This window comes from Amphibalanus amphitrite, unplaced genomic scaffold, assembly GCF_019059575.1.
Source record: "Amphibalanus amphitrite isolate SeventyFive unplaced genomic scaffold, NRLGWU_Aamphi_draft 000271F_arrow, whole genome shotgun sequence".
NCBI lineage: Eukaryota > Metazoa > Arthropoda > Thecostraca > Balanomorpha > Balanidae > Amphibalanus > Amphibalanus amphitrite.
In genome coordinates, this window is record NW_024881766.1 from 228,559 (window position 1) to 245,319 (window position 16,761).

The window sequence follows — 16,761 nt, forward strand, 5'->3', positions numbered from 1 at the left end:
GAAAATGACGGTTCACAGCGGAGCGGGGCGGAAAATGACGGTTCAGAGCGGAGCGGGGCGGAAAATGACGGTTCACAGCGGGGCGGGGCGGAAAATGACGGCTCACAGCGGAGCGGGGCGGACGGTGCAGCCGGACAAACACTCGGCACACTGCTCATTGGTTTATTGAAGGCTACATATATGGTACAGCTCAAGCAACTCCTCCCGTGTATGTATAGAAGACAGAGAGTAGAACAGACACCCGCTTGCCGGAGCGGCCGGGCGGGCGCGGCTGTGAGCCGCCGTCTCAACTGACACCGCCTATACAGCTCGGACGGCCTATCCAGTAGTGTATTGATATATACCTGTCCGTGTGAGTGTCACAACACGCATCCAGTACACTCAACATGGCGCGCTGTGCACTAGAGATGTCAATCGGATACCAACGTTTTGGTATACCGATACCAAACCGATACCAACTTGGTACTTGGTATTTCAATCCTAATGTGTTTGGTATTTTGTTGGTATCATGAACCCTCACTAATGTATAAGAGGCTAATAAATCGGTAAAAAGTTAGTATTTCCCTCATTTTCCCAAGTTGGTTTGGTTTCGGCATTTTCCCGGGATTTTCGTTGGTATTTAGTTAGGTATCGGTATTCTGATTTTCTGTAATTGACATCACTATTGTGCACCTCGGTGCCGGTGAGACAGCGTCCCCGTCCGACTGACCGCCGAGCCGAGCCGACCCGGCACGGCGGTCACGTGACCGAGCCGACCGACCCGGCACGGCGGTCACGTGACCGAGCCGGCCGACCCGGCACGGCGGTCACGTGACCGAGCCGCCCGATTCCACCGGGGGACGGTCACGTGACCGAGGCCGGCCGTGCTGCCGGGACCAGGCACGGTGAACCGAGTCGGACCGTCAGAGACGTGTGTTCTACATACAGAATAGCGTAATGACATGATCGGTAGTCTCTCCAGCACATCACTTTTCACTATCCAATTACCCACAATACCCGCCCGGTAATTACCCACTACATCACATCTCCCGTCCAATTACCCATAACACCCACCCGGCAATTACCCACTACATCACTTTTCACTGTCCAATTACCCACAATACCCGCCCGGTAATTACCCACTAGGTCACATGATCACATCCCGTCCAATTACCCACAATACCCGCCCGGCAATTACCCACTACATCACATCTCCGGTTCAATTACCCACAATACCCACCCGGTAATTACCCACTAGATCACATCTTCCGTCCAATTACCCACAATACCCGCCCGGTAATTACCCACCACATCACATCCGTGTGCTACTACTACATCTACACTACTACTACTACAACTAGATCACTACACTAGAGCGGACACCGGGGCCGTGTGCCGGCTGACCGGCGCCGCTCTCAGTGCCGGCTGGTGCAGCACACACGGCAGCAGTCAGCTGGCGGCCCCGGCCGACTGGCTCGGCCTCTCTGCAGTCAGCTCATCACTGCACGGTCGGGAGTGCAGCGCATCAATCAGCACCACTCCCACACTCTGACCCCATCGCCTCCCTGGCTCCCCAGCTGACGGTACAGCTCCCCTGTGGACAGAGCAGAGACACGTCTGAGGTGGACACGTCACACACAGACAGACACACAGACAGCGGTACAGCCATGTCCACACACCGCCGGACAGTGACGTCACACACAGGACAGACGGCTGACGTGACGTCACCGTCGGCCGTGGTGGCCGTGACGCGACACGTCACCGTCCGTGACGTGGCCTGCGGCGGTGGTCGAGTGTGTGTGTGTCTGAGAGGCCGGTGGCGCCGTGCAGCGTCTGTTGTGAGGGACTGACTGGTCAGAGGCGCGGCGCGCGGCGCCCTCTCACCTACCGGGGACCCAGAGATAGATGGTACGGGGCTCGCCATCACTGTCCCGGCCCAGGTCCGCCTCCTTCAGGGCGGTCAGCACGGCCCGGCCGGTGTCCGCCGTGCAGTGAAGGTACAGCGACCACAGCTTCCGACACGACTTCACCAGTCTGTAACAGAGCAGAGCAGCAGAGCCGTCACACACAAACACAGCGGCACCAGCCGGCCGGACGTACGAGTCAGTGTCAGTGTCAGTATTTCAGTGTCGGTGTGTTGGTGTCAGTGACAATGCGTCAGTGTCAGTGTGTCAGTGTCAGTGTGTCCGTGTCAGTGTGTCAGTGTCAGTGTGTCAGTGTCAGTGTGTCAGTGTCAGTGTATCAGTGTCAGTGTGTCAGTGTCAGTGTGCCAGTGTGTCAGTGTCAGTATGTCAGTGTGGGTGTATCAGTGCCAGTGTGTCAATGTCAGTGTGTCAGTGTCAGTGTCAGTGTATGCGTGTCAGTGTCAGTGCAGTGTCAGTGCAGTGTCAGTGTGTCAATGTCAGTGTCTGACAGGACCCGCCTCGCCAGTGTCTGCTGACTGACCTGGTGTACGCTGCTGCTGTGAAGGCCGTCTCTGCCGGCCGCTGGAGGTCCCCCAGTGTGAGGGTCTGCAGCCCGGGGCAGCCGCTGAGACTGTCCAGCACGCCGTCAGGGACGCCGCCGGACAGGGTGAGACTGAGCAGCTTAGGGCACCTGGTGAGGGGCTCCAGACTCACGGCGTCAGGGACGCCGCCGGACAGGGTGAGAACCCACAGCCCAGGGTACCTGGTGAGGGGCTCCAGGCTCACGGCGTCAGTGACGCCGCCGGACAGGGTGAGACGCTCCAGCTTAGGGAACCTGGTGAGGGGCTCCAGACTGCCGGTCGTGAGATCAGGACAGTCTGGAAAACACACAGACACACATACAGACAGGATCAGTCGGTAGAAATACATGTCAATATAGAAAAGAACGAAACAGTTATGAATTCGCATGGTGTTATGGGCACAGTAGACGATGATATAACAGTGGTACTAAATGATATGCAATCAGTTCAGCCAATGCACTGAACTGCATTGAACATTGAATTACAATCATTATGTGTATGTTCAAATAACTATGAACGGATATGTCACTGACTGAAGTTGAACAGTCATCCTCCATTTTGGAGCTCAATTGACTTCATTATTTCTCAAAGCACATTGGCTATGTATCACACCTGTCTCCATGAGGTGCGACAACGGCACACCGTTACTCGGTGTCCGCCATTTGCTGAGCCCGTATATCAGCGGCCTGTCCGTGCTGCCGCTGCTCACCGTATATCTCCAGTTGTGTGACCGTCCGTCCCAGGTCAGTGAGGTGCCTGATGGTGTCGGCAGCCACCCCCTGGAGCGACACTGACAGATCACTCCCGTACCATTCCGGCCACCTCCGCTCCGTCACCTCCGGCCCTGTCGGACAGAGCTGTGCAGTGGCGTATCCAAGGGGGGGGGTCCTGGGGGTCCTAGGACCCCCCCCTGGAGCCTAGACAAAAAGTTTTTTATTATAACACGGAAAAAATGAAATGACTTCAAGGGCCCTTTTGACCACTTCCCAATTAATTCGCAGAAAAGTATTGTAGAACTCTTTTAGGGACCCTTTGAGGACTAACATTATTAGAGGACACCTTTAGGCCAATGAGGGACCTTGTGAAGTAAACAGAGGGCCCTTTCAGGTACACAGAGAGCCCTCTCAGGCACACAGAGGGCCCTCTCAGGCTCACAAAGGGCCCTCAGGCAAACAGATTGCCCTCTCAAACACACATAGGGCCCACTCAGGTACACAGAGGGCCCTCTCAGGCAAACAGAGGGCCCTCTCAGGCTCACAAAGCGCCCTCTCAGGCACACAGAAGGCCCTCTCAGGCTCACAAAGGGCCCTCTCAGGCAAACAGAGGTCCCTCTCAAACACACATAGGGCCCTCTCAGGCACACGGAGGGCCCTCTCAGGCAAACAGAGGGCCCTCTCAGGTACACAGAGGGCCCTCTCAGGCACAAAGAGGGTCCTCTCAGGTACACAGAGGGCCCTCTCACCCTAGTGAAAAAATCCTTAAGGACAGTCCTATGCATTTCTTAAGGACGATCCTTAACAAAATCCTTGTACGAAATTGATACACAATCCTTAAGGATTTTGTTAGAAATTCCTTAAGGATTCTGCGGAAAATCCGTAAGGATTTTTAGCTAAATCCTTAAGGATCTCTAGCAATGTCTTTAAGGACATTGGTAATAATCTTTAAGGACTTTGTGGCTTTTCCTTAAAGATTTGTAGCAAAATCTTTAAGGATCTTGGCGACAATCCTCAAGGATTTTGAGGCTCTTCCTTAATGAGCGATATATAAATCCGTAAGGATCAAACCCTAGCAAACACATTTGTACGGTCTCTGGTGGTATATTTTTTACTTAAAACAAGCACATTTAGCCATTTTTCATTGCCAGGAATGGAGCAGCCGCCAACCACAGGCGGCCGGGTATACATATATGGAGCTCTAGGCATTCGCAGGTTGCAGCTGAGGCTCCGAGAAATATAAACCGAGGACTTCCGAAAAACATATTTACATGAAGATAAGTCTACACTTTTTCGAGTCAGCCACGCTTCAGATATTATCACGTCACACGTCCTCGGCCGCCGCTCCTCCGCCATCCACATACTACACATCTTGAGCGGTTGAGTCGCCCGTCGCCTGTCCAGTCTTGCATCCTGCGTTCCTGTAACAAGGCGGATATTCCTATGTAATAACAGTAATATACTGATCAACAATACCTACTCAAAGGCTCACGAATTCTACTCTTAGGCTTAGACTGCAGTCCCAGCCAAAGAATATTGGTGAGCCTTTGAGTAAATTCAGTTCAGTCATTTCCAGCTTAGATGCCTGTGTATGTTCATTTAGCAATGCAATATGCACCTACGTCCTACTACCCTGAATCCATTCTATTATACATATTTACCTGGGCCTCGTTCCAAGGCATGACGCTAAAAGACGCTACCGGTAGTACTTTCATTTGCCGCAGCCAAATGAATGACGACGACGATCGCCATTAATTGAAGTGAACGTTTCAGCGCCGGTTTTTGTATCTATCAATGCAATAACTAGGATCAATTATCTCATTGATACACAGCATGGCAGAGACTTACATGGCCCGAAGAGGAGACGGCAGACGGCACAACACACTCAACAGACTCGTCCGCATCCCGCGAGCGGCAGCGGCACAATGCGACAGGGGGACGCGCGGTCTCCCCTCTTGCCGGAGGCGAGGATCAGACCGCCCGCTGCCGCCCGTACAGTCTTTGAAACGGTCAGCGGTCGCTAAATTCCAGTCGGTACGGTCTCTGAAAGAGCACAGCGCAAACACTGTGGCACCGGTGGCACTAAGGCCACACGATACATGCATACTGTGGCACTTGGTTGAGATACCAATAGGTACTTTTTATCAGAACTATTCGTCTATCCGATTTGGAGTCTGGGTGAACCCAGCGTGGACATTTAGGTGACCATCCCAGCTGAATATTAATTCTGAGTTAAGATAGCCAAATTGTTATCCCTGGCTCACAATCACCGGTTTTGGCACTCGCAATATCGAGAAATGCCATAAATCGAAAATATTTAATTTCAAAGTTCAGCACAAAAGTGGGGGCAAGCTGCTCCCACTGCCCCCCTCGCCTCCCGGTTCCCGCGCCTATGATGATAGCGAACGCTGCTTTGGTCCGTCACAAAGTTTTTACATGCCGTATATGTCATATGGCTAATAAATTATCGGATACGGAGCACGGAATAATAGTAGGGATGATTCAATCACTCCATAATGATTGACGTACTGGCTGCATCGGCTATCCTGAAGGATTAAGCGACACTAGCAAGTAGCAATTTCCTTACGGAATACTGAGCGATCCTTAAGGATACCAAACATCGCCCTAAAATCCTTACGGATCGGCGAATGCGTCCTTAAGGATTCAAGAGGGTCCGTAGAGTCCTTAAGGATTTCATATCTGATCCTTATGGGTCCTTATGGATCCTTAAGGATTGTGGGGATTTTGGCGAAATCCTTAAGGACTTTTTCACTAGGGCAGGCAAACAGAGGGCCCTCTCAAACACACATAGGGCCCACTCAGGTACACAGAGGGCCCTCTCAGGCAAACAGAAGGACCTCTCAGGTACACAGAGGGCCCTGTCAGGCACACAGAGGGCCCTCTCAGGCACACAGAGGGCGCTCTCAGGCAAACAGAGGGCCCTTTCAGGTACACAGAGAGCCCTTGCAGGCAAACAGAGGGCCCTCTCAGGTACACAGAGAGCCCTCCCAGGTACAAAAAGGGCCCTCTCAGGCACACAGAGGGCCCTCTCAGGCTCACAAAGCGCCCTCTCAGGCACACATAGGGCTCTCAGGCACACGGAGGGCCCTCTCAGGCAAACAGAGGGCCCTCTCAGGTATGGCCCTCCAGCAAAAGAGTGGTTACTGGTTGGTTAGCCTATGTGCTTTTGGTGTAATAACTTTGAATGACAGTGATGCTCCTGTAAAATGACTCAATAGAAATGAGAGGAGGGTTCGTGCACACACTTCGGCAATGGTTTTCAACAGCCATTAGACGTATTCATTAATGCAGATCGCTTATTGTGATGTTGGCAACCAACCACTAAATACCTGGAGGATCGTACACAGAGGGCCCTCTCAGGCACAAAGAAGGTCCTCTCAGGGACAAAGAAGGTCCTCTCAGGCACAGAGGGCCCTCTCAGGCACACAGAGGGCCCTCTCAGGGTCACAAAGCGCCCTCTCAGGCACACATAGGGCCCTCTCAGGCACACGGAGGGCCCTCTGTGGTACGAGGGTCAATTTCAGGTCACAAGGTATCCTATGAGGCCACCAGACGGCCCTCTTAGATCAAAGATGGTCCCTGGATGTCACCAGAGGGCCCTCTGAGGTGAACAAAGGGCCCTCTCAGCCATCTCAGAGGGCCCTCTGAGATCGAAGAGATCAAAGAGATCAAAGAGGGCCCTCTAAGGCGAATGGAGGGCCTTCAAAGGCCACAAAGTGCCCTCTGAGGCACTGGGGGGCCTTCTGAGGTGATATGAGGCTATGTCAGACCACCATGAGCCCTATGAGGTCATCAGGGCCTCTGAGATCAAAGAGGGTCCTTGGAAGTCATCGGAGGACCCCTTGAGGCCTCTTGAGGCGAACAAAGGCCAGAGGGCCCATTAGACACCACAAAAAGTAAAAAAGATCCCTCTGAGGTCAAAGACAGCTCTCTGAGATGTAATAGGGCCATTTAAGGCCTCCGAAGGCTCTCTGATGCCACAGAGAGGCGCCCTCTGATGCCAAAATAGGGTCATCTGAAGTCTGAAGCCACCAGAGGGTCCTCTGAGGCGAACAGAGGGCCCTCACATCCACCTCAAAGAGGGCACTCTGAAAATCAACTGGCCCTCGGAGTCAGTGACCCAAAATTGTATTTTGGCTTGGGTGTCAGAGGGGGAAATAGGTAACTCAAAAGGGGGATAAGAGTGGACAAATGTCAGTCACAGGGCAGTCGGAGCCCTCTGAGAAGGCCACTTGAGCCTTACAACAGAGGGCCCTCTGAGGTGATATGAAGGCTATGTCAGGCCTGAGGCCACTATGGGCTCTATGAGGTCATCAGGCACTATGAGGAAAAAGCTGGCCCTCTGAGGCGAACAGAGGGCCCTTGGACAATTAGAGGACTTTTTAGGCCAACTAGGGGCCTTATGAGGCCAACAAAGGGCCCTTTGGGACACAAACAGGGCCTCTCAGGCACCCGGAGTTACCTGTTTTCTAAGGCCAACAGGGGGTCACCTTAGATTATATGACTTATGAGGGCTATTTTAGGCCACCATGGGCCTCCTGTATTAGACCAACATACGGCCACCTGAAGTAAAAGAGGACCTTTTGAGGTAAAAAACGGCCCCTGGAGAGAAAACAGAGGGCCCTTTCATGTACCCAGAAGGCCCATGGGGGCCATTAGAGGGCCCTTTGAGGCCAGTGATGGTCTTTGTTCTGGTTTGGGCCTCGCCTGCCGGGCCGCCCCGTACCGGTTCGTACCGGCTCGATGTGACCGGGTGCTGGGTCACCCCACCCTGGTACGATGTGGGCGCCTGTCATTGGTCGGTGGCTGGGTGGCGTGATCAGGCCACACCACCCGAGTTATGTGTCAGTGTGTGATGGGTCGGCCGATATGTAGCGAGGTGATGTGTGTGCTGGATCGGAGAGAGAGGGCAGTCTGGTTTTGGTCAGTGATAGTGCAATACACCTCCACAGCTCAGCCGGCTTGTGAACTCTACATGGCGCAGCCGACATCTACGGACCTGCTGCAAGTAAGCTGAGGTGTTGCCACCGGTGCCTATCCAGCTGGCCGGCGACGCATGCCGTACAACTTACGCTCCAAGTGCAAGATGGACGGCTCTGACGACCAAGACAGCAGTTCGGCACCACCGTGGCTGGCTCAGCTCCAGCAGCAGCTACAACAGCAGCTTCAACAACAGCACGAACAACATCAGCAAGACATCGAGCTTCTCCGCAAGGAACTACAAGAACACCGTCTGACGGCAACAACGGCACCTGACAAGAAGCCAATAGCTGCAGCGGTAGATCCTGCGGCTCTCGCTGGACCGACAACGGACGGCGCTGTGGAATCGGCGAATCCTGTTACTTCACCACAGGCGGCTGGAGAGCTGGCAACGACACGACCGTCTACTGCAACCGGTGCTGTAGCATCTCCTGCTTCAGCTTCTGCGCCGTTTCATACAGACAGCGGGGCCAGGCGGCCACCGGTATCTCCTCCAGTGAAGCTGTCGTCGTCTGCCACTCTCCGTGAGTTTCGCCTCTGGAGGTCATCCTGGAATGACTACTACCGCTTGGGGAGCATCTTTACTCTTAGTCAAGAGGACCAGCTCGCCTACCTGCGAGCGTGCTTCACTGAAGACATGCGTGCCGCCAGTCTGCACGCCGTCGGGATCTGCCCGCACTCGGACAACGTGAGCTCATCGCTGGACAAGATCGAGCAGTATCTGCGGCTTCAGCACAACGTCGCCATCGACCGGGTAAAGTTTGAAGAACGACACCAAGAAGAGGGAGAGTCATTCGACTCGTTCCTGATCGCGATCAAGGAGCTAGCAGCCGACGCCGAGCTGTGCTCCTCCTGCATGGACGACCGCATCACAACGCGCATCATGTCCGGGATACGCGACAAGGATACACGTCGAAAGCTGCTGTCACTCCGGCCATTCCCGTCGCTGCTGTGCGCAATCGACATCTGTCGATCGGAGGAGGCCTCTCAAGCCAACAACCAGCTTCTGCAGGACATCACTCAAGGCCATCAGTCGCATCAGAGCGTCTTCCGGGTGTCATCACGCCAGAATCAGCGGAGCCCATCACGAGAACGGCCATGTGAGGGCTGCGGCGGCACTGGCCATCCCAGGAGGTCATGTCCTGCTGCAAATCTCACCTGCTACTCCTGCGGCACCAAGGGCCATCTGGCGGCGGTATGCCGCAAACGGCAGCAGGCTCACCAGCCACCAGAGGCACAGCGATCTCGGAGCAGAAACCGGCACTCGAACCAAGTCTCCATTCCACAAGTCGTGGTCGGCAGTCTGCACAAGACTCAGCAGGCACCGAAGATTGCTGTTCAGCTTCGGCGTGCTGACGGCACCCTCCTTGGTACTGTCGATGCCACGCCTGACTCAGGCGCAGAGATCTCTGTGATGAGTGCTGAGCTGGCGCGCCAGCTCGGTGTGCGGCAGGAAGATCTGTCGCCACCGCCGAGTATCCAGATCTCCGCTGCCAACCTGCAACCCATGCGCTGCACTGGCACCTTCGAGGTCTTCATCAGCCTTCAAGACAGGCTGATCCGAGACACTGTGTACGTCTTCACGGAATCTCGCGGCATGCTGTTGGCCTGGTACACCGCCAAGTCTCTGGCCATCCTACCAGACCACTACCCCCAGCCTGGAAGTCAGCGACCTGCTATTGACAGCATCGTCACGACCGGTTCAGATGGAGAAGGGAGGACGTCGCCAACGGATCCGAAGTCTGCTGTTCGGCAGCATGGCAAGCTGCGACAAGAGCTTGTCAAGGAATACCGTGATGTCTTCACGGCGGACGGCAAGAACTCACTCCAACCGATGTCCGGTGAATCAATGGTCATCCACGTCACTGAGGAAGTCACGCCGTTTGCGGTCCGCACGGCTCGGCAGGTTCCCTTCGCCTGGGGGGACGAGGTCAAAACGCAGCTGGACCAGATGGTTCTGCAAGGCATCATAGCACCACTCGGCGCAGAACCTACAGATTGGTGTCATCCTCTCGTGCTGGTTGCCAAGGACACTGGTGTACGCATCTGCATAGACCTCACCAAGCTGAACAAGTTTGTCAAGCGGCCTCTACATCCCCTCATCACGCCTCGTGAAGCCATCTCACAGGTACCCACGGATGCGAGGTTCTTCTCAACACTGGACGCGAAGTCTGGATACTGGCAGCTGCCTCTGCATCCTGAGAGCCAGCATCTGACGACCTTCATAACTCCCTGGGGCCGCTACAAGTTTCTCAGAGCTCCGATGGGCCTGATCTCGACTGGTGATGAGTATTGCCGACGGGGTGACATCGCTCTTCAGGGACTCAACAACTTCGTCAAAGTCGTCGACGACATCCTGGTGTATAGCAAGACCCTGGAAGAGCACGAGCGTCATATCCGAGCTCTTCTTGACCGCTGTCGGGAGCACAGCATCACCCTCAATGAGAAGAAGTTCTTCTGCGCCGTGGAAGAGGTGTCTTTCTGCGGCTTCACGCTGTCACTTGCTGGGAAGCAAGTCCAGCCAGGCAAGGTCTCTGCCATCACCGAGTTCCCGCCGCCTACCAACATCACGGAGCTGCGATCCTTCATGGGCCTCGTCCAGCAGCTCGGCGACTTCTCCAAAGAGATCTCCTCGACAGCCGAGCCTCTGCGTGGTCTACTGAAGCCAAGCAACAGTTTCATCTGGACTCCAGACCATCAGGCCGCATTCGACGCGATGAAAGCGGCTCTGGCAGCGCCACCTGTGCTGGCGCACTTCGACCCATCTCTGCCTACGATGCTGCAGACAGATGCGGCAAGACGGAAAGGCCTCGGATACGCCCTGCTTCAGCGCCACGGTAACCACTGGCGTCTGGTGCAATGCGGATCTCGTTTCCTTTCGGACACGGAAACCCGATACGCCATGGTGGAGCTGGAGCTGCTGGCGATCGTCTGGGCGCTGAAGAAGTGTCACATCTTCTTACGCGGCCTCCCACACTTCGAAGTCCTCGTGGATCATCGGCCACTCCTGCCGATACTGAACGATTTCACTCTCGACACCATTGAGAACTCCCGCCTACAGAGACTGAAGGAGAAGACGTCGCTCTTCAACTTCACCGCCAAGTGGATCCGTGGGAAGGAGCACGTCATCCCAGACGCGCTCTCTCGCGCTCCTGTCGATGAGCCCACCGCTGACGACGATCAACTGGTCCAGGAGGTGGAATATCATGTCCGCCGGGTATCAGTCAGCACCATTCAAGAGATCACTGTTCTGCAAGGTGAAACTCATCTGCCTGACCCGCGTCTGGAGAAGCTCACTGAAGTCGCCAGTTCTGACAGCGAGTACCAACTCCTTCTGCGCGCTGTCACGGATGGCTTCCCTGTCTCCAAGGAGCAGCTTCCTCAGCCTCTCCGTCCTTTCTTGAGTGTCCGTCATGAGTTATCCACACACAGTGGCCTTATCCTCAAGGGATGTTGCATCGTCATCCCTGCGGCTTCACGGAAGGCCACCCTGGAGGCTCTTCACGCTTCCCACCAAGGCGTCGATAGAACCAAACGCAGAGCTCGTCAAACCGTTTGGTGGCCAGGCATCAACAGCGACATCACCAACACGGTTGGAGCGTGCGACGCCTGCCAGGAGCGCCGACCGAGTCTACCTCCGGAACCGATAGTGCTGGAACCACCACCATCAAGAATCTTCGAGGATCTGTCGTCCGACATCTTCACACTCTCTGGAAGAGACTTCCTGGTCTGTGTGGACAGACTCTCCAACTGGCCAGTGATCTTCCAGTTCCCACGAGGAGACACAACCAGTCGGCAGGTCATCCAAGCTCTGCGAGAGGTGTTCGTCACACTCGGCGTACCAGTACGGCTTCGCACAGACGGTGGCCCTCAATTCAAGAGCAGAGAAATCGCCGCCTTCCTCAAGCGGTGGGGCGTGGTCCACGTCTTCTCCACGCCATACTACGCCCAGTCTAACGGGCATGCTGAAGCTGCGGTGAAGACCATCAAGCACCTCATCGCCAAAACGACGACCAACGGCTCCGTCGACGATGAGCGGCTGCATCAGGGACTGTTGGAGCTGCGGAACACCCCTGGCGCCAGTGGCCGCTCTCCAGCACAGATCGTCTTTGGCCATCCAATCCGCTCCTGGGTTCCAGCTCATCGCAGTGCGTTCGCCCCGGAGTGGCAACTGCGCGCCGACGACTGCGATGCCAGGGCTGCGCGGGATCGTCTTCAACGCGAGCAGCACTACAACTCCTCGGCTCGCAGCCTTCCACCCCTCAAGATCGGAGCCGATGTCCGACTTCAGGATCCCATCAGCAAGCGATGGGATAAAGTTGGTGTCATCATCGGCGTGGGCTACAAGCGAGACTACCACGTCAAGCTTCCCAGCGGAAGAGTACTATGGAGGAACAGGCGTTTCCTCCGCTCTGCAGACAGGCCGTCTGCAACTGACAAGTCGTCACCCGAATCTACGGACCCTGACCCATCTGACGTTCCTGAACGTCGGGTCCGGTTCCAGCTGCCCCCTGCAAGGCTGAGGCGCAGCTCACGTCAACGACATCGTCCGGACAGGCTCGGCTACAGCGACTAGAACTTCTTGCAAGAAGTTCTTCAGGGGGAGGGAGATGTTCTGGTTTGGGCCTCGCCTGCCGGGCCGCCCCGTACCGGTCCGTACCGGCTCGATGTGACCGGGTGCTGGGTCACCCCACCCTGGTACGATGTGGGCGCCTGTCATTGGTCGGTGGCTGGGTGGCGTGATCAGGCCACACCACCCGAGTTATGTGTCAGTGTGTGATGGGTCGGCCGATATGTAGCGAGGTGATGTGTGTGCTGGATCGGAGAGAGAGGGCAGTCTGGTTTTGGTCAGTGATAGTGCAATACACCTCCACAGCTCAGCCGGCTTGTGAACTCTACAGTCTTCAGAGGGCAGAGGCCATTAGAAGGTCCCTCTGAGGGTAACAGAGGGTCCTTAAGACGACCAGAGGCCCCCCGTGAAAATGCAGGTGTCACAAGGCCCGGTTTGCATCAAAGGTCAGGTAGCTATGCCCAGTTTTGGCTCTCTGTTGCCGACGTGTTCCTAGCTGTCGCAAAAAAACGATGTGGTGGCACCCACGCCCCCCTCGGCCGGTCAGGGTCCTTCTAACTAGGGATGCGGAGCCGTGGAAATTTCAGACGGCTCCGGCTACGGCTCCGGAGAAAATAAATTCGGATCCGGCTCCGGCTCCGGGTGAAATGTCACGGCGGCTCCGGCTCCGGCTCCGAGTAAAATGGTCCGGCTCCGGTGGCTCCGGCTCCAGTACTCAGTACATCCTTTATACAATTAAATACGGGTGGAAGAGAAAAGATGAAGCAATTCACGTTGCTTCTGTATTTGCATAACAAGGCTATTTTGAATACCACATGTTTTACTGCCTACTGTCAAACCGAACTAGGTCAATATTTTTCCTCTTCAAAAAAAGCAGCCGGAGTCGCCGCCTTTTTGACGGCTCCGGCTCCGGCTCCGGGCTATATTGTTTCACGGCTCGGGCAAAATATGCCGGCTCCGGCGGCTCCGGCTCCATCTCCGACTCCGCACCCCTGCTTCTAACTTGGCTTCTGAACCACGTACCAATACGCCAAAGGCAGCGTTTGAAGAGACGCAAACAATAATGAAGAAATTACAATGGTCATTTTAGATCAGGTCAAAGGTTAGTTCACATAGGTCATCCAATGATTGAATGGTGTGAAACGTTTTTTTGAGCATGATTATGATTATAATGGAAATCAGATGGAATAGGAACCTTTTGCTCATAACTAATGTAAGCTGAACATTCCACTGAAGAAGGTCCAGCACCGAAAATATATTTTGGATTTGTTTTTGGCTTACATTAGTTATGAGCAAAAGGTTACTATTCCATCTGATTTCCATTAGGTCATCCAAGGTCAAATTTCACCAATTTTCAGGTCCAATTTCGACAATTTTCAACAAACCACCGCATGACTCGGAAATGAATAGAGCTACAGTGCCGGGGAAAAGCGCAGTTAATAGATCTTTTAACACCCCTTTCGCCGTTTCCATCCTCAGGACATTCAAATCCTTCTCCTCCATGCCGCAACCCCTGATCCGGGCTGGACCTGGACGGGCAACTTTATTCCATGCGGGTGGCTCCCATTGGAGCGCACTGCGGCTCCTAAGGAAGCACACTCGTAACCGGTTGCAGTGAGCACTTGGGGGGGGGGGGGGCGGTCGGCCTGTCCTGTTGGACAGGCTCAGCCCCGGTGACTCACCAAGGTGCCCGCCCAGACTAATGTCTCCCTCATTTCCTATCATCCTTCCGGCGCTGAAATGGTCTCGTCAGACCGAAAGGGCCTGGGCCCTACCCAACAAAAGAAACAAAGCTCTTTTAACGCTCTTTCTGTAAACTGTGCTCATATTTGACCTAGGCCTGTTAATTCTACACTTTTTATGTCGGAACATTTTTATGTTTCTACAGCTCTGTAGGCCTGACACCTCTTCCCGCGAAACCTTTTTTGGGTCAAAAATGGCAGAACATGACGTCATTCTGACGTCATTTGCGGCCAACCTATCATAGCCTCTGGAAAAAAAATGGTCTCAATATGTAAAATGGATGCCCGGAGAGGTCCTGAAAGTTTGGTGGCGATATCTGCAGTCATTTAGAGATAGCTACCTACGGAAGAGGACAGGGTGCCGTTTCGCCCCCCCCCCCTACGGGGCGCGGGTTAACGCCCTTTCAACTCAGGCTACAAGGGCCCTTTTGCCACTTAACCCGCGTCCCACTAGGGTCTGCGTATAACACGCGCTACTGGGGGGGGGGGGCTCTTCATAGCCCCTCTCCTAACTCCGAAACTACTGGGCTGATCGTCAAAATTCAAACGGCGTCTGATAGCCCCGGAGTAACTGTCGAGCGAAACCTAATTTCATTGACCTCGAGGTCACCGATGACGTCACAGGTCAGGTCAAAGTAAAAATTATTAGCATTTTGGCTTGTTCACGTTTTGGGCTCTGGCTGCCGACTTACAAGTCAGATCAGGCTCATTTTTGGTTCACACACTCGTGAACAGATGCTCTAGATACCCTGAGGGTACCAAACTTGTACATTGATTTTCAGGTCAAGGTCAGGTCATCACAGGTCACAAACATATTAGGATATCATGCGTCGGTCACGTGACACATGTTTTATGGTTCATTTAGGCCAAAGATTTCGAATTTAATGTCGTCTGTCATTCTAGGTCATTTTGAGTCTTAGATCAGGTCACTTTCAGGTCAAAAAAGGTCAAATTTTGAAGTTAAAATTTTTTTTAACAAAAAAGGTCTTTATTGGATGCAGTTTGAGCTCAGGAACACGACGGTGCTATTTATATTGGCGTACGATGTCAAATACTTGCTGAAAAAATTGATTTGAAAAATTAATAATTATGAATTTTTTGCAATAATGCGTATCACTGGGCCATTTTTGAAGATATTTAGCTAAAACTTGCTAGAGTTAGTCATAATAATGCGTTCTATCACATGTATTCCGTTTTTTTTCGAAAAGTCAAAAACTTTTTGAAAAAAATGTAAAAATATAAAATTTGAATCTAATTATATAAAATTGTCAAAATTTTGAAAATTTCGAAAATCCGAGATAGCAGTTTGATAGCGCAGTCTATTCTGAGTCCTCTCATGCAAAGAAATTGGATCTAGCTTAAAAACGTAGCTCTTGGGAGCGATTGCCGTGGTTCAATGTTTTGCGTCGAAATCGGCCGAACATGACGTCACTCTGACGTCATTTCCGGCCGACCTGTGGTAGCTACGAAATTCAAATTTTGGTACAAGGTGTCAAATTGATGCAGCCAAAGGTATTGAAAGTTTGGCGTTGATACGTCAAGCGGTTTGGAAGTTATTGCAGAAAAACGGGAGGGGGCTATGAATAGCCCCCCCCCCCGTGGGGCGCGGGTTAAAGGGACCTCCCACCTTAAAAAAAAGTTTATGAATTGGCATGAAAGTGATGTCGCTCGGTTCAGAAAGAGCGAAAACGAATATCTACCAAATTTCACCGAAAAATATTCACCGGTTTTCAAGATATTAGACTTTTACTTTTGTTTACTTTTTGGGATCTCCGCTGTTCCTAGCGACTTTATTTAAAAGTGCGGCATTTGTTGCGCGCAACGCAGCATATACCACCGCGTGCTACAAAACGTTTTAGTCAAACATTTAACGGACGTTCGAAAGCCTGATGACGTCATCAGATTCCCGTAATGGTTAAGAGATAGGGACCACGCTGGTCCCACCCTGCAAGTAAAGGGAAGAAATTTCTTGAACACCATAAAGCTGCGGGGGTTGCGACCAGGATAAATGGTGGTTTCTGAGCCTGGCCGCAAACTTGGCTATCTCAACTCAAAACTAATGTTAACCCTATTAGTGGCAGGCTCCTGGTATACCCCTATTAGTGGCAGGGGGGGGGGGGCTGTTTACGACCCCCCCTTGATATCTCGAGATCTAACGGGCCGATTTTCAAAACTCAAACGGCATTCGATTTCGCTCAACGTGATCTACATTTCTAAAAAATAAAAATTAAAATATGTCAACAGGGGGGGTAGAGGGGGGTAAAAACGGGC

At 53.3% G+C, this 16,761-nt stretch overlaps 1 protein-coding gene across 1 annotated transcript in view; it reads right to left on the minus strand.

Moving 5' to 3' along the window:
- Positions 1 to 1,368: 1,368 nt before the first annotated feature.
- The window catches only part of LOC122387032, a 128,372-nt gene continuing 112,979 nt past the window's right edge, over positions 1,369 to 16,761 (minus strand). The window contains exons 8-11 of the mRNA XM_043376838.1: positions 3,174 to 3,308; positions 2,425 to 2,761; positions 1,868 to 2,013; positions 1,369 to 1,573 (exon numbers count right to left, since the gene is read on the minus strand). Coding sequence (XP_043232773.1) covers positions 1,509 to 1,573; positions 1,868 to 2,013; positions 2,425 to 2,761; positions 3,174 to 3,308 — 683 coding nt within the window. The 3' untranslated portion in view covers positions 1,369 to 1,508. The remainder of the gene's footprint in view (positions 1,574 to 1,867; positions 2,014 to 2,424; positions 2,762 to 3,173; positions 3,309 to 16,761) is intronic.